Here is a 21,658-nt window from a genome sequence, read left to right on the forward strand (position 1 = left end):
GAGTACTTCCGCTAACCACCTTACAATACCGAACTAAGTCGCCTTATAAGTATTGAACTGATAGTGGCAACTGATCACACACCACGCTTTTGAATCCAAAAATAAACACACTTTCCTTACTTGGTTTCATTTAATACTTTATTTTCTTGTATCATAAAATTAGATATAATGTAATAAGTTTTTATAAATAAATACACAAAACATTTGTATCCGCTAGAAGTGTTCGTCGTCCCTATGTTCTGGGTACTCTAAAGTTTATGTCTTGCTTGCTTTGAATGCTTTGTTTCCGTAGTCAGTAGTAACTATTTGAAGGACTCTCGTATACGCCATACACCAGAGCTGAGAGGGGGGCTTAGGTCTAGGTGGTTTATCGGTTATTAGAGCTATTTTACCGTGCCTGGAAATCCTATTCGACTATTTACAATATTGCTAGTGAATGTAATGTAATATTTGGCTTATACTTTTGCTACCCCACTACGTTGCTCGTTTAAAACTTATGGCCTACGTACACTTAGGCGTATTTAGGGATTTTACAATCGAGATATTTCTGTGTTTTGGTTAGTTCTGAATTAGGGCTAGGATTGGTTAGAATCATTGAGATTAATAATACATGCCAATTTTGCAATCGTTTTAGGCTAATCAGTCTAAACAAATCGATGCGAACGCCATTCGCGCAAACGAAAACGAAATTTCTCTAATTTCCTGTCTAAATATTTCCATCTAATATCAAGCCACTACTTAATCTAAGCTGTGTCATTTCCATAGTGCGATTTAGTTCAAGATTATTGCACAAATATTTCAAATCTGAAGTTTAGAGGAATTGGCTAACCGGAATGCATTGCCCTGTGGATTCTTTTTTGGGTATTTTGGCCTATTGCATTGAGTCATTGGGTTCGTAAGTTTTTTGGGTGGGTCGATTCTTAAGCTTAAAAAAAAGTGCTAAAAGCTAAATTAATCTATAGCTAATTCTAAGCACTTTTCACTGGGGTCAGATGGGTTTTGAGATTCCAGTGCACTGAGAGTTTATATTAGGGGAAAGGCTATTGATTGAAGGGGCCATAAAAATAGATTAACATAGCCTCATTTTCCCTAAGCTTTGACCTTTCAAACTTGTGAGCCGCAAGAGGAAAGTGCATAGAATTAGCCACAAACCGTCATCTTAAAGGGTTCAACAGAAAAAAGAACCTAACCACCCTATTGTTTATAACTATGTCGTATGCTTTGTACTTTCAAAACTGTTGGAGACAGAGATTAGACGTGTAGACGTGACGAGAACTAAATAAAGCTGAAAACTTTGCACTTGGCGTTACCCACTAGCTATTTAGAAATAAACCACAAATAAATATCAATAAATATTTCCGCTAAATAGACTGTTCGAGAGACTGCCTTACACCTCCGAGCGGAATGTGAGGTTGAAGGTGCGCAGTTCCATGGGCTCCAGACTGATCTCGGCCAGAGAGCGAATGTGGAAGCTGTCCTTGGACGGCTTCTGCTCCATCCCCGTCAAACTGGTGGCCTCGATGGTGTGCAGGCTGAGCCGTCCCAGCTGCACATTGCCCAAGCCCTTGCTGGACAGCGGACACACGGTCTCCATGGACAAATCCCTGCCAGCGCTCACACTGCAGTCGAATCCCTGGCGATGCAGCACTAGGAGCGCCGAGGCGGACGGAAACAGCTGCAGCTCAGGATCGGAAAGGGTGCGCAGGGTGGTCAGGTGGACGTCGCAGGGCAGCGCTCCCTTGGGCAGCAGCCTGACCAGCGGCAGCAGGGCGGCCGACAGTTCCGGCTGCTCCAGGCTGCTCACAAAGTACAGATTCGGCGGGTACCGCAAGGCGTTGGCCAGCTGCTGGGCCTGCTGGCTGAGCACCTTGTAGCTGGGCGGCTGGGTCACCTGCTGACCGCCAGGCAGGTCCTCCACGAGCAGCCAGAACTTGTGGCGCGTTAGGCGGCTGTCCACGACGCCCTCGCCCATTCCGCGATAGTCGTCGTACAGGGTGCGCCGGTCCAGCATCACCTCCAGCTGACCAGGCTCATAGCTGGCAGCTCCTTGGGCGTGCGTGGTCAGCAGGGTGAGCCGGAGTCGGGTGTCCTGAATAAAGGCTCCCGATGTAATGGGGAAGTAGTTGCCCTCGATGCCAATGGCCGGCACTTTGATTCGTCTGAAAAGGGATTACAATATCGTATTACATATGCTTTCTTGGTTTCATTAGTTCCCCAACTTACTCATGATACTGGAAACCATTCTGATCGCTGTAGAAGATGGGCAGCTCGGGCATGGTAGCCGCATCGGCTGGTTCCTTGAGAGGATCCCGCTGCAGCGGTACTTGAGCTATATTATCTATGTTGGTCACCAGTCGCATGAACAGCTCTGTCTCCCGATTTTTGGGTGGCGGCTCAAAATCTATGTCATTCTCCACATATATCGCCGCATCCAGGTGAGTCCGCGTGTTGAAGATGCGCACCGTGTGGGCCAGGAAAGGTCCATAGATGACCGTCACATCGCTGGCTATGGGGCCCGAGGTGATGATGATGCGCATGTCCGTGTAGCCCTCCAGCACCTCCTTCTCGGCCTCGCTCTGCTCGGGATCGGTCTTGAAGAGATAGGCACCCGAGTGGAACTGGGCGCTGCGATAGGCGGCGAACTTGATGTTGCACTGGAGCGGCTTGAGCAGCTCCTTCTTCTGGTTCTTGCGCGTGATGGTCTTCAGGAAGCCAGTCTTCTCGTCGAACAGAAGCCGCATGTGGGGATTCTCCAGCTGGATGTCACCTGATTATGAGATAATATATTGATTAACTTTAGTTACCCAAATAAAGCTGATGGAAACTCACCCGCTGGCTTGCCGCGAGCCTCGAAAACTGGAGCTGGTGAGGATTCGGCTTCTTCTGGAGGACTAACTACTGCGGCCGCCGTTTCAGTGCAGTCATCGCAGTAAATGGTGGCTATGTTCCTCTTGAAGTTAACCTCGTCCACTTGAACCTTATAGGTGCTGAGTGACAAGGGTTCCAGCTCCGCCACAAACATGACCTCAAATTGACGCGTCGAGGTGCGTATGCGTCCCACAGTGCCTGATACGGAAGTGCCCAGGCCCTGTTCGTAAGTATCCGTGATGTTCCACACCGGATTGATCTGAATGTGATTCAGCTCCACGCCCTTGTCATTGAGAATCTTTACATTGGGATGCTGGACGCGCAGAGTGACGACTTCCAAACGCTTTTGAGCCAGCGAATTGTACAGAACGAAGCTGCCCACTGAGCCCGAGGAGGCAGCGGAACCACCCGATCCACCTTCACTGCCCGAAACAGTGGGCGCGGACTCGTCTCCGTTGGCCATCTGGATGGGCATCTTGCGCGGCAGCTTATTGAAGTTATCCCGCTCGAATTCACTAAGCAGAAAGCCATGATGTCGCGGCTGACCCTTCTGCAGGAGGAGCTCCAAGCAGGACTCCTGCATCTTGACCATGTTCTGGGTGCTCTCGAACAAGCGCATGGCATAGTCCCGCATCACCGCCGCCTTGGAGGTGCCAGTGATGGCATCGTGGTGCTGGAACAGGCCCAGATTCCTCCGGGCATTGATGATCAGCTCGTAGTTCTTCTCGTAGATCTTGATTGCATTCTCCCGCTTCGCCTGGCGGGCGGTGTTATAAGCCAGGGTGAAAACAATCTCTGCAGAACGCAGCTGGTGTTCCAGCTCCGAGCTGAGCAGCTTGTAGAAGGGTCGAGTGGTGAAGTAGCCCGACCAGTATGCCGGTCTGCCCTCCGAGAAGATGTCCGAATACACAAAAAAGTCACCCTTGAAGCTGGGAAAGCCCGGCGAATGATCCTTCATGCGCTCCTTGATGGCCTCAAAGTAATCACTGGGTGTGCCAAATCGGATATCCGCATTGTACAGCCGTCGATTGGCCATGATGTGGTCGATGAGCTTCTTGTAGTTCTGGTACTGCTGATCCACCTCGCGATCCTTATTGTACCGGAAGTCATCGCCCACCGGAATGAGGGCCACATTGTGAGGAAACAACGAAGCTGTCCTGGCATATTGCTCTAGGAGCAGCTGCGCCTTGGACTCCAGATTGTCATCCGTGATGAATTGCGCTTTTACTGAGTACTCTGTGTACTCTCCTGGAATCTTACGGAAGTCAAAGTTCAGGCAGATGAAGGGATGAGGGCCACAAGATCCCTTGATGGAGTATATATCAAAGGGCATGTTGTGGGTGAGCAGGCTGCCAGTTCCGCTGTCCTTTCCATTCCTGCTCCTCCAATAGGGCTTCCAGATGAAGTCACCGGACTGCTGGCGGGCGAACCATTGCTTCCAGGCGTAGTGAATCCTCTGGATGATGGTTCCCTCGAAATTTGCTCCCGACAAAAGATACGGCACCGTGCTACCATGGCCAAAGGGGTCAATGGACCAGCCAACCTTTGGTGTAACATTCAAGTTATTCTTCAGCCACTGATGACCCTCGATGAGCTGATCCAGCATGGGGTATATGTGCACGTTGGCCTCGTCCGTCATCACCCATCCGCCGGTGGTGATTTCGATCCTACCGGAGTCAATCAGTCGCTTCAGGGCTCGCTGCTTGGTGGGATGCGCCTGATCCCACCAGAGCTGCAGGAAGCTGATCTCCGACCAGATGAACGTCATGTCCGTGTACTCCTGCATCTTTGTCACCAGCAGGTTGAGGATTTGCCGCGAGTCCGACTGGAAGTAGTTGGTGAAGGTCTTTAGCCAGCCGGGGTCATTGTGGGAATGGGGAACCACTATGATCTTTAGAGGAGGACGCTGCTTATCCTTCTTTTGGGCATCAAAGCGCTCCTCGAAGCCGCGATCCCAGTACTCCTTGGAGCGCATCCATTCGGGCTGAAGGGAAGAACGAGATACAAAAGATTTCTTGAGAGGATTGTAAGGGTAATCCTTACCTGAAAGTCGAACTTGCTGTGCTCCTCACTGGCAGTTATGTTGGTGTTGCTCTGGAGCAGCTCGTAGCACTTGTCACCCCAACTGTTGTTGACGTACTCCTCCTCTTCCTTGGCTTGCACATCTAGTGATCCCGATGTGGCCACCACCGCCTTGGTTTCCGACGATCTCTTCTGGCTGGAGACAATACCCGTGTGTAGTTTCTGTTGGTGGGCCATCGAGGAGGAAACTCCACCCATGCTGAATCCAGTTAGGCCATTCAGGGCCGATCCCCGCAACGCCACCGATGGCGAACCCGTCTCCGAGATGGGCGTCGGATTGGGCTGGCCAATGGAGATGTAGTAGAGGCAGAGCAGGATGGTCACGAACGCCGATAGGAGACCGATGCAGCGCGCCGATCCGCGGCGAAAGAGCTTGAATGACATCCTGGTCAATGGACTGCGCTTGCTTGTCCCCGGCTGGGATTCCCCGGGATGATCTGGCTGCTGGGCTTCTTCTTCCTTAATTGTACTGTGTTCTACATCTGGAAAAAGAGTGAAAATAAGACAGAGAATTAAATATATATATTTTTTAGAGAAAAACAAATAACTTTCGTTTATTTAAACCTATTGAATTCTCTCAAATTTCTGAGAAAACTCTTCGAAAACCATTTTTTTTATATCGGAAAATAGGAAGCATTTTCCAAAATTTTAAAAAGTAGTCTACAATTTTAAACCATAACCATCCCTGTATTTTTATAATAAATCAAAAATACCTTAATCTTTTTTAACTGCTATATTTCCAGTTCAAGGAGTTCCATACATATTTAATTTACACAGCTTCCTTAAACCCATTTTTAAAATATTATTCATCGCAATCCCATTGTTTATCTGCACCACACTGCTTTTAATCCGAAATAACTATCACTTAAGCCGTTTATGCATGCGGAAAACATGAAAAAATACGTACTGGCTCCTACATCCATTCCGGGCTTAATCCGGCTTCTGATTTTATTTTTCCCCCACTAATCCGGTCTGGGCCCTCCTTGCCGCCAGAGTGTTTGAATATTTTATGCGGACGAGGGCAGGAAGTTTAGTGGAGAATTTAATTAAAACATAACAAGGACATAGGACGAAGGACGAGGCAGGGGCCAAGTGCCTGGGGCCTGGTGAAAGGAATGCATAAATGCTTGTCAAGTAAGCAATAAGTAAAATTTTTAGCAAGGTGCCGGCAAGCTTTTCAAAATGAAAACGTCAAAGGTGGTTTAATACTGAATTGATATTAATTAAAGAGGAATTTTCCTTTGACCACTGTTTGCTGACAAATGTCAGAGCCATTTAAATTGAGGCCCAGCTAAAATTGAGATAGATAAAACCAGGGTCTCCAAGTGTTTTTCCCCATAACCTGGTATACAGTTCGTGTTTAAGTTCAAAGTTCAGCCTGGCAAACGTCAGCACATCACAAAATACCCGAGCACGCAAGTCAAACTCACTGAACGAACTATGCAAACTGAAAACTCAATCAAAAACTCTTCACATGCTCGCAGAACTTTTAGCAATGATGAAATTATTGCATAGTTTGCCACAAACTTTTTGCCCATAACGGAGCCACGAACTCCTTCGAAAAGCCATGGCCCATTGTGGGGAAATGAATTAATAGTCTTCACAAATGAGGGACAAAAAGCATGAAAGTGAAAAGACAAACGAACATGTTCCACTGCTGCACATGATTTATTCGCTTTTATTTGCCATTGGCCATAATTTAGGTTTTTTATTTCTCTTCGACACGCAGGGAAAACATCATCTCCTACTGATTGCAATTTAATTAAAATCTAAAAGCATTTAGGGTCCAGCGAGCAGCGGCATCGCTGCAAGTGTTTCACTTGGCTAGAAAGGGGGCTAAGCCAGGGGCGTCGTTGGGGCAGAGAGGGGTCTCTATGCTAATCAGCGGGCATTAACTGATGTTGCCACAAGCCACCACCTGTCACCCAACGGAACCGCCGCACATAACCCTCCTCAAACCCAGCGCTCCTATGGTAATTTAAGCGTTTTCCCCCTTTCCCAGGAGCCCCATTTATTTCTCCCCCTCTGCCCCACAGGGAAATGCGGCAAACGTGCTATAAAAAAAGAAGAAAAGAACTGGGTAACCAAGGCTCAAGATCCCTAGAAATACTCAGAGGGGAGGCGATGCCAGAGATTCTTGGGGGAACCCTGCTCTTTGGGATCCCTGCTACTGGAAAACTTCTCCTCACCCGCAGTTCCCAACAAAGTTTGCCTCAATTATTTCAATTAGTCGAATATGTGCACTTCCTTCCGACCAGGGAGCCTAATAACTTCCTGAAAGAGGAAACCGAGGAGGGCAGGCGTCAACTGCTCCGGGCAGCATGTCCTTGACCCCCATCAAAATATATGGCGAACAAATTTATCTAACGTAAATGCACGGAAAAATACAAGCCCCTCCAGAAGTCTGAAAGGAAAACCCACTTTTTGCGGTCATGGAATATTAATACTTTTTCCAAATAGATCAACTGAAAATAAACCAACAAGGGTTTAAAAAGAAATGCCCTTAAAATAATAAATATATAAAAGAATCCGGTTTTTTTACTTAGTACAGAGTGTATAGTATCAAAATAATATAATAAAAAGTTTTAGGTTTCAAGTTTTAAAAGATTCGAACATAAATAATATCATAACTATAGGATATCATACATAACTCTTTTGATTATCTTATTACTTTAACAAATAAATATTAAGATGTATCTTCCAACATTTGAAATGCCAATTGTAGCTCAAATATTTTCTTTTATTTTTCCTGTGCATCTGTTTAGAAAACTTAGTTAGGAGTAGAAAAAGTGGTCCGTGCTGCTGTCATCACGAATGTTGGCCAGAGTTTTCTGGCAAATTTGATTCCATTGCAAATTGCACTTTGTCAACCTTTTTGTGCGCTCCAAATGGATGACAACCTTCGTCTGGGAGTCAACACGTACGTATAGGATCCTTCGGTTTCCTTTGACGTGTTATCCTTTCTTTCCCTTTTTTTGCGGCTGCTTCCCGTCACTTTTCTCCTTCTGCACAATATAATTTCGAGTTGGAAAATCATTTTGTTTTTCCCTTTTCCCTTAGTATTTTTCCTGTTTTCTGATGGTGGGTGTGCGTGTTTGTGTGCTCTCCTATCCCTCCCAGTACATCAGGAAACCCAACTCAAAAAGTCAGCTCTGCTGCCATCCTAGTTCCTTTGCGTCCTTGTCCCTTGCCCTGCTGTTTTCTTTGCCCCTTGACCCCTGGAGGTGCCTCTGAGGAAGCTTAATTTCGTTTCGAGTTGCAACTTGGAGCGCCCATGTGAATGTTTTCAATGCAAATGGATGTTTTTGCTACCCTGTTCTATGGAAAATGTAAGGGTATATTGGTTATGTCGACTTAACATATGATATCTTGAAATAAGATTTTATATAGGGTCATTTTCTGCTCCATAAAAACAGAATAGCATTAAAAAGTGTTAATAATGATCTGATATCTTCTACCCTCTTAACCCAATATTATTCTATTACTATTTCATTTCAATATTTGCAATTTTTTTTTATACTTCCTTGTACCTCTTTTTTACTTAACTTTTATTCACCAAGAAAAGCAAGAGGTATCTGCTAGTCTCATCCCCTTATTTAAACGATATCTACGTTTCGCTGTGATGTATTGGTTGGTTCGGTTGCCTTTCTTTGTGCTCTTGCCAACCAAATTTGTAGTTTTGTGTATGGAAAACTTCTCTGAAAGCCCTACGAATCAATTGTTAACTTTGCTGTTAGCTATTTTCATTCATTTTTTCGGTTGGGCGTCGAAGTTTTGTATTGCTGTTATTCAATTTCATAATACTTTTTCAATTCAATTTTAGTTTACCTACAAACTTTTGCTAAATGGCAGAGGAAAAGAAACTGTAGTTCTTTTTGGGATAAAATCGCAAATGCAACACCTTTAAATGGCACAAAAATAGTAATTTCCTTTTAATTAAAAGTTTCGGGCAAAAAGTTAATTGAAAGTCATTGCAGTCACCCAAGGAAGTCGAAAAGAAGGCCAAGAAAGGCAAGACAGAAAAGTGTGAACGTAAATTCAGTTCAAAAATGGTAAATGTTGGGCGGTCGGCAAACGCAAAAAGTTCCCCAAAAAATAACCAAGAAAAAATGAAAGGGGAAGTTGAGGCGATTAAGCCGAAGTTTGCATGGCCTTTAAATATTTCCCTAGAAATGATTTGGTGTTTTTGGCATTTTAGTAAATAAATGGTATGATATAATATGATGATATGATATAAAAATAAATGATTTTATCATAGTTAAAAATCAACATAAATAGTAATAAAAGTAAAAAGGTCTTTTAAATATTTTGTGGTTGTTTCAAAATTGTTGAAAAATGGTTTAGTACGTCTTTCAAGTTCTGGAACCTTTAGCCAGAGTACGGAAACACAAATTTTAACTCTGACTTTGGACTTTTGGAGTGGCAGCTGAGGTTCGCTGTGCTCCCCTTTTCGCCGATGTCAGTAAACGGGCAACGCGAGCTCCGCCGAGGGCAGGGCGTTTAGGAAGATCCCGGAACTTTACAAAGAGTTCATGCTTTTTTAATTAAAGAAACTAGCGTTGCACCAAAGCGACCGACGGGGCCAAGAAGCGGTACGGCGGGTGAACAACCAGTTATGGCAATTTTCCGGGGCAGATGAGCATGAGTAATGCGCCGGTTAAGCCGCCAGCAGAGCGTGTGGGTTTGGCATGTGCCCGCAACATATAATCGTATGAGCCTCCGAAAAATAAAAGCAAATAACTTGAGACCATCCGGACCAAGTTGGGCCCGAACTATAGTGGGTCATTAGCATAGTCAGCGGAGCAAGAACCAAAAACAGGCCTAAGAATTATGAGAACTTTTGGGCGGGGGCGACACATGGAGGGCAATTACCAGAGGAAGTTGTCAAGATCTAGCCAAAGATCTAAGGGAACGGTGATTATAATTATCAAGATTGTGCCACTTTTCGTTGTGTAAGCCATAATTGCATTTTAACCCTCAGAAGTGGAGAGGCGGAAAATTAGAGACCTATTTAGTATGCATAATTGGAAGAATATGTTCCCAGGTTTGCATAAACCTGCATTATCATACACTTAACAAGAAGAAATTTTTCATTAAAAAATGTATGATATGCTCTGAAAAGTAATAGTATTATAAGGATTTATTTTTAACTCACTCAAGTATTTGACCCCCCTTTAAATGTCTTTAAATATCCCCACATGACAAGTAAAAATAATGCCTTTCTCCTACGAAACTCATTAAAACCTCCTCGTTGCTTTCTCCTTAGGATTTATGCTTTTCTATTTTATGTTTTACTACCCATAAAACAAAGTCGCTCCCCACATATCACACCTTTCCTGCGACTCACCCACTCGACAGCCACAATTGAGTAAATGGAACCCAAACAAACAGAACACAAAAAATCAGAAAAAGAACTCGCGCTGCAGTGGGCCCCATGTCAATGGCAGCCCAGCCAAGCGAAAGAGGGAATTTTGGAGGGGTCTGAGCAGGGAGCAGTACACCTCTGGAGCTGGATGCCGTTAGACAAGTGGAACTTTGGAGCTGGCCCCGTCGAATTCACAGTTACTCACTTATGCAGGGACGCCAGTCGTGACATATGGATAAATGGGGGGAACAAAACATTAAGGTCTGGCCCCATAAACTTGGCCAAAAGCACGGGCCAGCCGGACCATAAAGGGACTGTTTGGCGGGCTAAGAGAAAAGCCAGCGGGAGTAGCGCCAATGTTGATTAAATGTCAACGGAAAAAACCATTTTGCGAGCGGAGCGAAATGCTACACTGCAGCATACGGCAAGCCACATCCATGATATGGATTCCATTCGATGGGTTCCCCACTTTCCCACAGGAACTGTGACTCACTCGTAGTCGAGAGAAAGTAGCTCTTCGATCGCCATGGTTTATTTCCCCCAGCGGTTTCGCTTATTAAGCAATCAAAACTCATTTGCTAATATCTGCAATCGATTGAGATAAGCAGACCCGCCGTCGAAAGCTCTTCCGTTCCGGCCACTTGAACACTAATCGAATAGACCATGGTCTATGAGTCCACATATTTTGCCAATTAGGTGAGTCCAATTGATTTGCCACTAATTAATGGCATCTCTATGCAATGCCGTTCGGATTGTGCCAATCAAATCGATTGCAGCCGCAAATAATATTATATTATTTTCCGGGTCGACGGAGACCACAATTATGCTCCCATTTCTAATGCAGTAATTATTCAGATGGGGTATTAGCTATCCAGTTCAGCTATGTATGTTGACGAAGCCTTTCAAGCTTCACTAGGTGGGGTATACCAAAAAAGAACCGAATTTTAATGGATCTTAAATTGAATTTAATCCAAATAATAACAGTATTTTAATGGATCTCAAATTTATTACTATTCGTGGAATATCACATAAGAGTAGTATTTTTATAAGTCTAAAATAAGAGAAGTATTGTAATGGATCTCAATTTTATTTTTATACCAAATAAGGGCAGTATTTTATTGGTTCTCAGATTTCGTAATACTTTATAACTTTACAATACGTGGTATACCAAATTAGAACAGTATTTTAATAGATCTCAAATTTAACACTATGTGTGGTATACCACATAAGAGTAGTATTTTTATAAGTCTCAAATTTAATTTCTACCAAGTAAAAGCAGTATTTTCATGGATCACAAATTTAGTAATACTTTAGAACTTTTGTATGTGTGGTATAAGAAATAACAGTGGTATTTTAATGGATTATAAATTTAATTTTTACCAAATAAAAGCAGTATTTTAATAAATCTCAAATTTATTAACACTTTAAAACTTTACTTTGTGTGGTATTACAAGGAAGAAGAAGTATTTTTATGGGTCTCAAAAAAGAACAGTATTTTAATGTATCTCAATTTTAATTTATACCAAATAATCAGTATTTTTTATTTACTATGTGTGGTATACCAAAAAGATTTTAATGGATCTCACATTCAGTAATACCTAAGAACTCTTCTGCTTCATAAAAATACTCAAGCCAGTACTTTCCTCGGCTTTCTTTAATCTACCATCCCAGCAATTTATGATTCTATTTGTACCCTTACCCCTTATTTGTTCATTGATATGGCTTGGACTAAGACCCTAATGCCGAAAGCTATAAAATGCTTTAGATGCTGACAAAGCACAAGTCGCCCCATAAAATGTGCGTCTTTTTTCCCGGAACGTGAGACTTTTTACATTGTGCGGAAGGTTTCTCGTCGTTTTTTGCTTTGTTTGGCGAAATGTACGCAGAGAAAAATGAAATGAAAATTAATTCTTGTTTTTGTTTTTCATTTTTTTCACGCGGTGCTAAGACAAAAGGAAAATGGGGCGGGCATCGCGCGGAGCAGGGCGAACTATAACAGCATTTATGGCTTTGATTATGAAATTTTCCGTTTCAATTTCATGGAGCTAAACGGTGGGAAAAGACTCACTCGCCAAGATTGTGAAGTATATGTAACAGGTTTACAGTTACCGATCGCCTCCATATACGTAAAGTGAGTAAATATGGCTTAGATCCCGGCTTGTGGGAACCCCGAGTGAGTTGCAACCTCAAGTGGTTTGACATTCGCTCCAAAGATTTGGACCTTCCTGAGAAGTGGGTCCAAGCCAACCAGCCCTATTGTCTCCCTTTTCGCCTGCCTTACTTTAAATTAGTAAGAGCTCTGACTCATTGTTGGTTTAAAGTGTTAACTAATTGGGAGCTTGGGGGTAATGAGGACAAAAGAAGCCGATTTCCTATAAATTACTGGGAATTTTTTAAAGAGGTTCGAAGCCTATTAGGCTGTTATTCGTACTACGATTTTTTTAATATCATAAAAGCCCCTTTTCCCTATTTACTTTTATTATGTTTGGTATACAAAATACTTAAAAAATTAATTAAGCCAAAACGTTTTTATATTACTCTAAAGATACTATAATAACTTATGATAATGTGTATTAATTGCAGTCCCTTTTTCTGGTTCATTTTACCTTTGGCTTCCAGCCACTTCTATTGCAAATGCAATGTTCTGCATTAATTAATGTGAATTATCACTTTTCTAAACTTTTGTGCACTGATTGTAATTAAATGCACACTATTAATACTATTATCAATTAGCTCACATAAATAACAACATAATATATGGTAATGTGCTTGTGCAGCCTTTTAAAACATAATGGTCTGACCCATTTAAATGGTGTTTAAATTAATGGCTCCCAGCAATTTGCAATTGAAAATGCATTCATGAATTATTTATTGTTCAATGGATTTGAATAGGCCCGCGCCATTAATTTTTGTTCTTATTTAAAAATGTAAAAAGTCCACTCACGTATCAGTTGTTGTCTTTTATTAACAGTTTTCCAAACGAATTCCATGGCGACTCGTTAGCAATTGGGTCACAATTCAATGGTTAAAAAAAGGATTTGATATCCAATGATGACCATTTAAGCCCGGAGCGGGTTCTGCACTATTTAGCAAACAGTCAAATGGCCAGCTCAGAACCCTCGCAGCTCTCCCGACCGCTAACCAAGTGTAACTGTGGCCAAAGCCAAATGACACGAGGCCAACAGCAAGCCGTGGCTAACCGGGTTCCGATAATAATGGAACATCCATCCGGAACATCCATCAGCGACGTGTCCCATACGTTTTGGCCAACTCATGGCCCGCCGCCCGCCGCCCGCTCTCCCCTGCTTCACGCATCATTAGCAGCCGCCCGGCCAAATGGTGAGCCATGGAGATCTCCATGCTCGACGGCGGGGTGTAGGATCGAGTGATTACTTTGTGCGAGTCGGTTTATGCGGTAAGGCGATACGATTGCATGATGACATGACATCGCCATGGCCCAAAACCTGCCACCGGAAAATTGACAGCACGCCATCCGCAAATCGGACGGGGGAAATTTGAGTATAAACTAATGAAAATAAATAATAACCGCACGGAGTAGGATTCGAAGTCGTATTCGAATTCGTGGGGAGCATTACCCGCCGACTCTTGTCTTTGCTGGGGGTCGTTCGATTCAGCTAATTTTAGTGGCACGAAACCGGGAAAATGTACTTATCGCTGAAATCGATACACGAGCGATGTCAGACGGGAATTTGAAAGGGAATGATCCCAGGCCCACGCCTGGGGAAACCTAAAACTTGGGGTTTTCCTGGTCCCTGAACAATGAAGATATGATATGCAGACGTTGTAGAAGAAATAATGCATTCAACAGAACTGCTGATTAAGATGGGACCAGTTTTCAGTTGAATGAAATTTATTACCTTCATAAGCCAGAAATATGAGAAATAGAAGAAAGAACCTAGGTCTAATAATAATAATATTAGAATAATATTAGAAAATGCCTTTTCAAAAACTCATTTCCCGATAAATATTCCTTTTTTTTCAAGATCTGGTAGAAACTCTTTTAAAAAAGCATAAATCGAGATCCATTTCTAGCCCCCACTTTACAGTCGTGTCCTTCCACTCTTCATTGTCAGACCTTAATATAAACTGCAATTTACATGTCTATTACATAAACTTACATTACCAACTTACACACAAAACGGGATGGCGAAAAAAGTCCTTTCGTCCTGCTGCGGAACAAGGACAAAACACATATAAATCAGCGCCCGAGCACACAGACCCTTGCCAAACGCTGGGCTAAAAGTTTTTCCCTGTTTCACACAATGCCAGAAGAAAGAGGAAACGAAAGTTTCCACCTTTTTTCTCGCCTAATTTAAATGAATGCAACGTTAGATTGAATCCTTTATTGGCACTGAGTGGAATACTCGTAATTAGAGACAATGCTACAAAGCCATTGTTGACCTTTCACTCTGATTTGCTGTAACAATCCTGCGGCCCCAACCCCAGGATCCCTTTCAATTTATTTGTATTTTTCCACTCGCGTTGTCCTTGCCGGCGAAAAAAAAGCGGCTCAAATGGCAGGGAGCAGCCTGGAGGAGCTGGCGACGCATCCACTTCCAGAGACCAAGAGCAACTGAGCCGCGAAGCGAGGAGCCCGCAGGAAACCAGGCTCGCTGCTCTCGGAGCTCGGGTTGCGCTCGGGTCACCTCGGCTCGTTAGCAGCCGGCAATTGCAGCAGCAGCACCATCCACATCCACATACATAAGTATTATCTCCCGCCCTCGAGTGGAGGTCCCTGCGCCAGTGCTGCCCATCAGACGTACGTATCTTTCAAGGAAAAGGTTCTACAGAACCATCATACGAAGTATCTTATCTATTGGTAATACTATCTCAGGTCAGGTCCTAACTCAGTCTAGCCATGACAATTAGGAAGAATTACCCATAGGTAAAAATTTCCATTATTCACCTCTGGTAATCAGAAAACAATGGACAACCAGGAAACCTGAATCACCGCCTTGCAATAAAGTATAGACACAATCTTTACCTTGGTAATGTGTAAAGTATGACTTAGGAACCATTTAAAATTCCAATTTTATTGAGATATATTGAGCTGTTTTTTATGATAGAACGTAGAACTAGATACAACCTATTTAAGCTTTCTAAAAAATATAATTTTTTTTTTATTTAAGGAATGAATTTCTAATCCATTACCTTCTCGTCTAGCTTTTATCTGTATTTTTATACAGATACAGAGGGTTCCTTAAAGTCAAAGTGTGAAATAAAAATATAATTGAAAGTTATAATCGAACACGTTATAAACACGTTAATATATATTTTGACCAAAAGTATTATACCTTCCCAAAACAGACCTATTACATTTAGCTAATTTCGGACATCCATCGGATAGCATCTCTAGGAACGGCTGTTGCTGTCGGACTCTGCTGGGTTACGTTGCTGCCTGGCTCTGTTTTCATTCTGATGGCCAGGTTTGGCTTTAGTATTTGCTTTGTCGGCGCCGTCAACATCAGAACCATATAGTCATCGCCGCCCCCTAACATCCCGCCGCCTCCTCCGCCCCCCTTTCAAACACCTTGGAATGCGGAGGTGTTCGCCACCCCGCCCCCTTTTCGCATCTTGGCCAGCAGCAGCTGGAATTACTTTTGTTTTACAACTGGTTGAGGTGGAAACTGGCATCCACTGGGATTCCCGATGGCTCCTTGTTTGTCAAAGGAGGAAATTGCTTTAGGTTGTTGCTTTTTTGCCAAGTGTTGACAGCTGTACTTATTAATTATTTCTGTTGCTCCTCCCGATTATTTGAAGAATAAACCGGGACCGAAAGGAAAATGTAATTACTTTCAAGAAAAAGGTTTGATTAAGACCTCTTTCTAACTCGGTTAAGCTGTCCCTTGGCATTTATTGTAACATTTTTATTCTTCCTAGACTTTTGATAGCTGCCTGTTTGGCTTGCATTTACGAGCTGTTTCCTTCTGCCAAATATTTGAGCACTTTTGCAGCTACTTAAAGTAATTTTCCACCAACTTTTATGGCCTTCCCTCTTTGCACATAATATTTTTCTTCATTTGTTGTAAAGTTCTTGAACGTCGTTGGCAATTGGTGAACCATTTCGGTTCTTTTACAGCCACAACGTGGAAATCTTTACCTTGGCGTTAATCTGCGAACTTGCTTCAAGTGCTTTTTCCTATTCAGAGTCAGGAATGGGAACTTAAAGAGCACCGTGTTCGCCCTTAATAGCTAGGAATTACATTTTAACGTACTTTACTTCAGCAAAGGCTAAAACCTTTTTGCATTAGTAAATATTTACACAGAAGTGCCTTGATTTTAAGTATTTTTTTAACGTTTCGTGCCCTGTAATATTATAGATTTGAGCTCACCTGCTTGGGCTTAAACAAAGTTAATTATAAATAAATAACTAAAAGTAAACTAAAATTAAACCTAAAAAATATTAATTCAAAGAATTCTAAACTGGAAGCCCCATATCACATTTCACTGCTAAAATTCTTTTTTGCTTTATTGGATATTAGAAGAATTTACCTCTTAGGAATTCCTACCATTGTAGTAATAGTTTCTGTTAAAAATCTTGGCTTATGGCCTTTGTTCAGCCCCTGGAGAGGACTAACCCTACTCAACGGCCTTTCTTGCATTTTTTCCCAACCGATTGCCGACGAGCAATTAACTTTGAAAAATGCTTGGAAACAAGTGGCAGGAGAAGCAGGAGAAGCAGGAGGAGCAGGATGGAGCTTGAAGGGCAGGTGCCCCATGCCTGATGAGTGATGGAGGGCAGGTGGGAAAGGCGGAGGAGGGAGTGCATCTCGAGTGGCTGACTGGCTGGCAGCCTCAAGTGGCGAATAAGCTCCCCTAAACGGGACGAGACAAAGGAACCCGGCCAGCACACTGGAGCATGCTCCTCCAAGTAATCCCCAGTAACTTCTTCCAGCGAGGAGGAGCAGCAGGAGGTGGAGGAGGCAGAAGGTCGTTGTTCATCGATTGCCCAGTAGAAGCAGCCATAAAAGACACCGAGAACAAAACAGAGACGGAAAGAGAGCAGCCGGGAATTGGCACAGGCCCTTGAAAAAGTTGTTGGCTCTGTTTGTTGTCTTCTGTTTGTTGTTAAGCCCACGCAAATGCGACACCGACGACCGACAAACGACAACGAAGATGGGCCACAAAGGCGATGGTGATAATTATGATGATGGTCACGAGGAGCGGAGCAAGTGCAAGTGAGGGCCCTGGCAGGGGGCTCGACTTGTAGAGGGAGACCAAGGTTCTGGAATTAAGAGCGCCGTCTGCAAGATATTCCCCGAAATGGTTTGTATACTAAGATTCGTTTTCATAACCTTAGATAGGCATAATCAGTGATATTTACAGCAGATTTTTATAAAAACCAAAGGTTTATTTAATAGTGCTCTATAATGTTTTAGTGATATGAGAAATTTAGGAGGTAATACATAAATTTTCTAAATTTGATCACTCTTTGAGATAGTGTAGCTAAGATTTCAGAGTTAGGAACCACTAATACTTCAGTTCTTATAAAGAAGGTCTGTTAATATTTAATGGAGAAGGCATAGAATTTTTTATTTGATAATGTAATTATTAATTGTAATTATTTTAAAACACCGGAACTTACATGCTACTTTGATCCCGGGATAACATATTCCATTTTCCTGCTCTTGTTTGTATTATTTTTAATTTTTTTCAGATCAAACTGCAGAGAGCTGTCTGCAAAGTTTTAATTCGTTGTGTATACTGATAACTTTTGCCCCCACCCTCCATAAAAGTTTAATTTGGAATGGATCAGAACATCTGCTTATCGAACTCCCCGCCGCCGAACCCTAGCCCCCTTATAATCCTGCCATCTCCTGGTCCTTGCCTTTTGCCTTTACGGCCTGCCAAATGGCCATCTGGCGCAACCGATTGAGGGCAGAGATTCGGAAAGGGAGAGGGGCGGAGAGCAGTGGAGGGGAGAGGAAAGGCCGGGTGAAAGGCGGTACGTTGTCAAGCGTCGGAAATGCGGACCGGACTGTGGTGGAGCCGACTCATTGAACCACAAGATGAATACAAAGATGCCAAATCAACTCGAACGAGTTTCTGCGGCTGCAGCCTGGCCACTTGGTGCTCGGTTTTCGGGTCAATTGCATCCCGGCTTGTTGGTTGTTGCCAGCACTCGAGGCCAAAGCGACATTTGAGTTCTGCACTCGGCCTAAACGTGCCACGACGACGGGCTTCCAATGGAAAACTCATTCCGGCCAAGTGCGTGCAGCGTTTGTCAAATTGCCAGTTGCCGTCGAGAGTCGCCCCGATCCCGGTCCTCCGCAATCTCGGTCATGTCGAGCTGTGGAGCTGTGGAGGGAGCCATGGAAGTGCCCCCAACGACGGTTGACAAAACCAGACCCCAGTGGCAGCAACAATAACATTAACAACCGCAACATTTGTAATGGAAATTCCTGCATTGAAATCTCGTTTCGTTTCGTTTAGCCACAGTTACGGTTTTGTTTTGGTTAATACCCTTCCAAAAAGGGTATACGACTATCCTGACCCTAATCAACAGATCTACTATTACATAATACTTTGCCCATCTGTTGGCTTGGAAGTGCAACGTATTAAAACCTGTTTGGAAGTGCAAAACTAGTTTCAAATCAGTGTAGTATTTCTTGGTTCTATTATGATCCCAAACGATCAAACTTGGAATTGATTTATGTGAAGATGAATGCATTGTCTTAAAATTTGAATGTATGATGTTCTTATATTGAACATAATACATGCAAATTTTATAATATAATGTTGTTAGCATCAACCTTATAAAGAACCTTACTATACAAAGTTTACCCTGGTAATTCTGGCCAATAAACACTGTAAAAATACTTCGAAAGGGTATTCCAAGTTCCAGCCAGCCAGAACTTGGCCTTCCCTCCTGACTTTTTTGTTGGTTTAATTTTTTGTGGCTGGTATTTGATTTTTTTTTTGCAAGCTGTTGACTGCAAGTGCCATTGGCTTTGTTGCTGTTATTGCTGTTTTGCCGGGGTTTTGCTGCCTTTGTGGGCTCCTGTAACTGTTGCGGTTCCGTCAACGTCATCATCCCCGGACGTCTGGCACCCTGGAGAAGTCAATGAACCTGCCTGCCCTCTAATATTCAGTGGAGCCGGGCGACAATCAAACTTTTCAGCTCCATTGCCCACTTGACCACCGACGACGAAGGCGGGGTTCCCCAATTTTTGGCCATTAGATTTGACGACCGATCGATTGTTATGATTATGGAAGAGTTTTGGCCCGCTGCAGCTTTTCCCCCTCAGCCAAATGGGAAGCCCATGCAAATGGGCCGAACGATTCTGGAAATGTGTTTGGCATGCCCGATTAACATACGACCTAATGCCTAGAAATTGCAAATTAGCTAAAAACAAAAAATAAAAACAATCTTAGTTGGATGGAGTCAGCGGCATGAGAACCTGGGTGCTGGAATCCCTGGTTTGTGTTCGCCAGCCAAGCCAGATCTTTATCGACCAGTGCGAATGACTAAATTCGTTGCGACACGCAAAGTAAAAGCACACTTCAAATGGATTTAGTAGCTGTCCAAGACAACTAAGAACACAAAAAAGTAAAATAATGTCTTTCTTCAAGAGTTAAGCCAGGCCATTAAAGTGAAGAGAACAAGACAGTGCAATCAATATAAGGATTACTCATGAATGTTCTGTTTTTACAATCTAGTAAGAATTTATAGATATCATTTAATATATCATGTATCATCATATATCATGTTCTTAAGGATGAAAAATAAATCCTTCACTCTAATTTTTATGGGTTATAGTAAGGTTGTACGTTAGATTTTAAACTGAATTTATATATCATATATCATTCTCCAAGATCAATACAAGTTATATAAGAAAGTTCGAGTTAAGAGCTAAAATAACTTAATTTGGGGCAGCAAATAATTTTTTAATTTGTTCTAGCAATAAAAGCTGTCATTTGTTTTAAAAATTAGCACCACACTCGCATCGTTTAATGAAAACAAGAGTTACTAAAAGTGGGGTCTCCATAGGGTCTGCAAATTGAAGGCAAAGTGCGACCGATGGCCCCTAATTAGCACGTTGTAGAAGTAGAGCCGTGCGAAACCCCAATGGTCGAAACAAACAGCCGACCCCAAGCCCAAATCCAGATAGTTAGATTGGGAGGGGGCTCGAAAAAGTGGGGATAGAACGGCGCAGCGGAGAAGGCGCCCCTGCGCGAGAAAAGTGAAACGGACACCACAACAATGAAAAAATCAATTTAAATTGAATTATACAATGCCAGCACACGGCGAACTCGAATAAAAGCGAATTGCTTGGCGCAACAAAAGTAAAAATAAGCCCAAGCGAGATGCCCAAACGGGTTTAGCGCTCCTCCTCGAGGAGATGTATGGCACACGGGCCTGGGCATATAAAGATGAGACGATTCTGAATGATGGGCTGAATGGGCCTAAGTGGGGAATCGAACAGGGCTAAATAAAGATGAGCCGCACAAATTGAAGATCCCCCCAACCCAGCTGCATCTGCAGTTTTGTAACACTTTGTCTGCTCCGATTCGCATGTTGGTTTTATTTTTAACCAATCCCCAATGCGAATCGAGTGCGAAATCGGTCTAGACGGATACCATTTAATTGGACCCCGAAAAACACCCGATTTTCTTTGTCTGAGAAATCCGGTTTTTGTTTTTCGCAGGCTAAAGCGACGCTTCGGGGGTGGTTGTCTCCGTATTGATTAGTGCAGTGTCTTCTGATCTCTCACCTTCTGTTGAACGCTGATTTTGCTAATAACTTTTCCGAGTTTCCCTGGCTCCCAGGCTCTGGAACATGGTATGACTTTCCCGTAATCCTGCGAACAAACTCAAACACACGTGCACTTGCACCCGCGCAAAAACAATTCAGTGGGCCAGGAAATGCACCTGAGACGCGTGTGATATAAGTTAAGTAAACTAACTTGGCCCTTTGTTTAACTAACTCTTGGCCTAAAATCGCGTCGTAATCAATAACAGGCGACTATGCGCCCGAGCGGCAATGTTGTTTGGAATGAAGACCGGAAGAGCGTCCGCCCCCACAACCGAGCGATTTGAAATTTTTTCAAGAACTGAGGTGGGCAAAACTCGATGGAAACGAAGATGGGAACACCGATTTCTTATCGAGGGTTTCGGCCGTCGATGCGCAGATACGGTCACACTACGGGTCTCTCGTCAAAGCGCCATAGTGGCCAAAAAGGGAAGCTCTTATGTAGATGTAGAATTTTTTAAAAAAACACATATTATTGTAAGTTATGGACTTTTTAAAACTCCTGATCGAAATTAAGTTTACAAATCACTTACTAAAACCCCATAACAAATCCTTACATATATCTACAT

General features: G+C 43.1%; 1 protein-coding gene across 2 annotated transcripts; it reads right to left on the reverse strand.

The window, feature by feature from the left end:
- Nucleotides 1-120: 120 nt before the first annotated feature.
- LOC108026196 (alpha-mannosidase 2) lies at nt 121-21,377 on the reverse strand. 2 transcript variants are annotated; one of them, XM_017096988.2, is made up of 5 exons: nt 21,052-21,377; nt 4,912-5,432; nt 2,830-4,852; nt 2,224-2,767; nt 121-2,159 (listed from the first exon to the last, which is right to left on the reverse strand). In XM_017096988.2, the coding sequence occupies exons 2-5, from the start codon at nt 5,332-5,334 to the stop codon at nt 1,388-1,390; spliced, it is 3,762 nt and encodes a 1,253-aa protein (XP_016952477.1). In that variant the 5' UTR covers nt 5,335-5,432; nt 21,052-21,377; the 3' UTR covers nt 121-1,387. The 2 variants fall into 2 exon arrangements, with proteins under 2 accessions (XP_016952477.1, XP_016952476.1); XM_017096987.3 differs by lacking the exon at nt 21,052-21,377 and adding an exon at nt 13,260-13,457.
- Nucleotides 21,378-21,658: the final 281 nt, after the last annotated feature.

The sequence above is a fragment of the Drosophila biarmipes genome, chromosome 3R, assembly GCF_025231255.1.
Source record: "Drosophila biarmipes strain raj3 chromosome 3R, RU_DBia_V1.1, whole genome shotgun sequence".
Taxonomy (NCBI): Eukaryota; Metazoa; Arthropoda; class Insecta; order Diptera; family Drosophilidae; genus Drosophila; species Drosophila biarmipes.